The following is a 5070-nucleotide window of genomic DNA, read 5'->3' on the forward strand; positions in this document are numbered from 1 at the left end:
ATGATCCCCCATCTCTGCTCCCTCTCAACTGCAGCCAACATGGGACTCCCTTTTTGGCGCGTTTTAATTCCCGCCACGTCTCGTCTAGCCGGTTACGTTGTTCTGTATTTTTGTTCCGTGATTGACGTGCGTAGAGAAGCGTCTGTCGACCATCATTGGTGGAAAAAACTACATGTGGGCGGAGAGGAAGATGACGTACAGACCGGGGCTACTCCCATTTACTATTAGTATATATTCGTCCTTCTCCTGTCCTTTCCGTAATTCAAAGAGCCGGTGTCTTAGCGACGGAACGCTGATACTGTTTAATTCATACATTGAGTAGATCCGCTGTCTGTTTACAAATACGTGTGCAGACAGATTATCGTCTTAATTACTCGTATTGAGACTGGAAACGGTTTTATTTTCGCGGGACCAGTAACTATCGTTCAGAAGTATATCTGGATTAAACGACTTCGCTGCATTTTTTCCATCAGCAACGTGGGTCACGAGGCTGATCGGTAGTGGATCCGGAGCTTCTTTTTTGGAATAATTTTCACAACATTGATCAATCCCCTGGATTAAAGGAATGCTGCTATCCAAGCTAAACTCATTTGCCCACATTTCTACCGTCGATATGCCGGCCAAAATGCAGCTTCAAGTTCACCAAGGTTAGTCAGTGCATCACGTTGTTATGGCGGTCGGTACTGCATGCCTGGGCGGCTAGCTAGCTGTATTAGTAGCTAGTCGGCTAATCACAGTAGGCTATGTATTATATTGCACTTATCGAAGTGTTGGAAAATCTTGGAAAATGTTAATGTCGTGGAGGAATTTAATTTCATGGGTTGTAAAAAGAGGTGTATTTAATGCGTGTTTTCGTGTGTGTGTTACAGTGAAGGACAGAGAGCCGTTTGAGAAGGTGTATCAGGTCGGCGGAGTATTAGGGAGCGGCGGGTTTGGAACCGTGTATTCTGGGACGAGAATTGCAGACGGAGCATCGGTTAGTAGCGATTTTTCACGTTCTTTTATTCATTACTAGTAAACATTTTAAAATATAACCGTTATTTTTTATATATATGTTGGAGTCTAGTCGGGTTACGTTTTCTAACGATATCTTCTCACACACAGGTCGCTGTCAAACATGTCGCCAATGACCGAGTCACGGAATGGGGAGAGATGGTAAGGAAATGTTATGATTCTGTTTCGCAAATATAATTCAGAGTGGAGGTTTATTTAATTGTTTTAATCCAGTTTTGACTTCGATCACGTTTTATCATGACAAGCCATGTATTTTGCTCAAATTCCTGAATTACTCAAAATTAAACAATATTATTATGTTCCACCCCCAGCCCAACGGCTCTCGCGTCCCCATGGAGATTTTGCTGTTAAAGAAAGTCGGGAGCGGCTCTCGCGGTGTTATTAAGATGTTGGACTGGTACGAGAGACCGGACAGTTTTATCATCGTCATGGAGAGACCGGAGAAAGTCAAGGACCTTTTCGATTTCATTACCGAAAAGGGTGCCATGCCAGAGGAGCTAGCCAAGAACTTTTTCCAGCAGGTGCTGGAAGCCGTTCGGCATTGCCACAACTGCGGTGTCGTTCACCGAGACATTAAAGACGAGAACATCCTTATCGATCTCCGGACAGGAGAGATTAAGCTGATCGATTTCGGATCGGGGGCGTTGCTCAAGGACACCGTTTACACAGATTTTGACGGTGAGCAACCCTTACGACCTAAATATGATACTACTTGATAATGCCGTTTTTTTTATGTGTCGTGGTGTAGGCCTACAGTAGTGTATCTTTAAATTCACAATCCACACGCACGTATGTGTGCAGAAGTGTCACCTCTGACGTTCAATCTGCCCTATTGGGCTGTTTTAGCGGTCAGCTAATGTGTTGTTTGTGGCGCCCCCATTTGGTGGAAAGACGCGTTTTTTACAACTCGAAGTTTGTAAACAATGTCACATGTCATCGTCCCTCCCACACACTCTCACACACCGACTTTCACGCGTTCTGGCACCTGATCCCACACAATGAACATAGCTCGGGCGCGGCTCCATTCACATTATGTCAACACCATCAGAGAGGAATGACGTTGGTATTTATAAACCAGTTACATAATTGGAGAAACCTTTCAGAACCATAATGTGATGTTTCCATACAGCATTTAAACCACAACCTTTTCAAATAAATGCATATGTATCAGCAAAGCAAAAATCTCAAACACATTGAATGAACCAAAAGAAACATATTCATTTTTTAAATACATACATTTCAAATTCTCTGAATATGATCTAAAGACCTATGTGTAAGTGTTTTGACGTCAGGTGTTGTGTCCCCAGGCACGCGGGTGTACAGCCCACCGGAGTGGATACGGTTCCACCGCTACCACGGTCGCTCGGCAACGGTGTGGTCGCTAGGCGTGCTGCTGTATGACATGGTGTGTGGAGATATCCCCTTTGAGCTGGACGAGGAGATCTTGAGAGGACAGCTGGTGTTCAGACGGAGGCTCTCAGCAGGTGAGACACACACATGGATAGATATACACACACAGGTACACACACACAGGTACACACACACAGGTACACACACACAGGTACACACACACAGGTACACACACACAGGTACACACACACAGGTACACACACACAGGTACACACACACAGGTACACACACACAGGTACACACACACAGGTACACACGCACGGGTACACACGCACGGGTACACACGCACGGGTACACACACACAGGTACACACACACAGGTACACACACACAGGTACACACACACAGGTACACACACACAGGTACACACACACAGGTACACACGCACAGGTACACACGCACGGGTACACACGCACGGGTACACACGCACAGGTACACACACACAGGTACACACGCACAGGTACACATGCACAGGTAAACACACAAACAGACGGACACTCATACATACAAGCTTACAGATTAGGATTCAAACATAAACAAATTCAACCAGGAAGTGATGGTCTGACCAGGTCCCCTCCCCCCTCTAGAATGCCAGCAGCTGATTGGAGCGTGTCTCTCCCTCCGTCCGGCCGATAGGCCCTCCTTCGATGAAATCATCAACCACCCCTGGATGCAGAGTGCTGCCATGACAACGCTGCCCGTCTCTGACGACACAGAGATAAGGCTGCATAGCATCACCATGGAGCCCGCCTCCACCCTCACCCCCTCCCTGACACAGTAAAGCCTGGCCTAGGTTAGGCTGACCTGGGTTACTCTGGCCTGGGTTAGACTCATGCAGAACAGGACTAAAGCAGGCTACAGTAAACACTGAACATGGACCAACGGGAAGCAGGTAGCTTTTAGTTCTTCAGAACCTTGTTCCGTTAGCAGATCGTCCTGGGCCTCTGCTCCACAGCACTCCCATGGGCAGGGAGGACTCAACCACCTGTCCGTCACACTCCTCCAGGTCTTGCTGCTGGCTTGTTGATTGGCTGTTAGGCAAAAGAGGAGCCAATCAAAGTGCCTTCTGTGTTTGTCTGATTGCTGGAAATACTTGAAGTCTGTAACAAGATGGGGCTTTCTTATTTGTATTTTTTCATGTCTTCTACATCCTGTTCACACAACTCTTATTTCCTGTCTGTCTCCACTGGGCCTAGATCAACAGAACCTGTGCTGTTGCCTTAGCAACAGACCCACCTCAGTCGCAACTTGGCACACCCTCTCTCTGGGTGACTGTACCTCGCTGTCACACACACACACACACCCTCCCTCTCTCTGGGTTACCGTACCTCGCTGTCACACACACACACACACACCCTCCCTCTCTCTGGGTGACTGTACCTCGCTGTCACACACACACACACACACACCCTCCCTCTCTCTGGGTGACTGGACCTCGTCGTAGCACACACACTCATACACCTGCGACTGCTTTTCTGTCCTGCTGTGATCCTGAATGCACACTTGAATGCAACCCTCAGTGGACTGTATGTGCTCTGCTCTTCCTGCCTCCATAGGTCACAACTGTAAATAAGATATTTATTTGTTTTCGAGGGGGGAAATGTCCTTGCTCATCCGATGAGCTTTGTGGAATTATTTATTTTTATTTATAAAATAATTCGGGCTGTATGTTCATTTACGCAGCTGTTAAAGCCCCATGTTTTTGAAACCTGTTGACTGTATTAGAGTGGAAAACCACAAGAGCAGGCTGGCATTTGTTGATGTAAATATGTAAATATCTATCAAAGCACTTCCATTTTAATGTATGTACAAATCTACTGATGGGAAATGGGTGAATTGAGCTAATATGACTGCTGGGGATTGGAATTAAATGAAAAATGTTGACTAGAATGAATGTACTTGTGTGTGTGTGTGTGAGTGGCTTGGGGAGGGGGTCTTGTGCGAATGTTTTCACCTGTAGTTGCATGATTGCGGCTTGGAATGTTTTCTTTTTCACTCAAAATAGAATTGTAAATTATGCTAGAAACTTATTTTTTATACAATTTCAATAAATATTTTTTGTAATACCTTCATCCAGTTTGGTTTGCTTCAGGATCTCAACTGTGATCACTACACCTCCAAACCTGATAGATCAGGTCATATGTTAGATGGCATAGCAAAGGAGGGAAAGGGGTGGAGGATGGAAGTGTGTGTGTGGGGGGGCTAAAAGAAGGAGCGGAGAAGCCTGTAGGAGGAACAGACCGGAAACAGACTGCATCATGGGTAACACTGGGAACACATCCATGCAACAAACTCACCCCTTCTGATGGGTGTAGTTAGATGGCAGAGAATGATTATATCCCAGGGGATCCCTGCCTAATGCCCTCTGCCTTTACCCCCCCACACACACCCACAACCCCTCAACACTGTCCTGGAGTTAGATGAAAATTCAGAGAACAGGTTTCATGTTGGCTACTTAATTCAGGATCTAAGAACTGGTCTAGGGTTCCTGGGCCCCCCCTCCCTCACCCCCCCTCCCTCACCCCTCCCTCCCTCACCCCCCCCATCCACTGCCCCCACCCACCCTCCCCCTTCCTCCCTTTCCTCATCCACACTAGTTCTGGTGTCAGTGGGGGGTCCAGACCCCCAGTGCAGGATTATCCCTGGC

General features: G+C 46.9%; 1 protein-coding gene across 1 annotated transcript; it reads left to right on the forward strand.

Moving 5' to 3' along the window:
• Nucleotides 1–226: 226 nt before the first annotated feature.
• Nucleotides 227–4495, forward strand: pim1 (Pim-1 proto-oncogene, serine/threonine kinase). The gene is made up of 6 exons (XM_084680432.1): nucleotides 227–647; nucleotides 870–976; nucleotides 1105–1155; nucleotides 1326–1692; nucleotides 2322–2498; nucleotides 3011–4495. The coding sequence occupies exons 1-6, from the start codon at nucleotides 566–568 to the stop codon at nucleotides 3202–3204; spliced, it is 978 nt and encodes a 325-aa protein (XP_084536558.1). The 5' UTR covers nucleotides 227–565; the 3' UTR covers nucleotides 3205–4495.
• The last annotated feature ends 575 nt before the right edge of the window (nucleotides 4496–5070 follow it).

The sequence above is a fragment of the Hypomesus nipponensis genome, chromosome 18, assembly GCF_054491055.1.
Source record: "Hypomesus nipponensis isolate SF chromosome 18, ASM5449105v1, whole genome shotgun sequence".
Taxonomy (NCBI): domain Eukaryota; kingdom Metazoa; phylum Chordata; class Actinopteri; order Osmeriformes; family Osmeridae; genus Hypomesus; species Hypomesus nipponensis.

Coding starts and splice junctions, on each gene's coding strand:
- pim1 (XM_084680432.1), top strand. CDS start 566: ATGCTGCTATCCAAGCTAAACTCATTTGCCCACATTTCTACCGTCGAT. Junction 1,693..2,321: donor CGTTTACACAGATTTTGACG/GTGAGCAACCCT, acceptor TTGTGTCCCCAG/GCACGCGGGTGTACAGCCCA. Junction 2,499..3,010: donor CAGACGGAGGCTCTCAGCAG/GTGAGACACACA, acceptor TCCCCCCTCTAG/AATGCCAGCAGCTGATTGGA.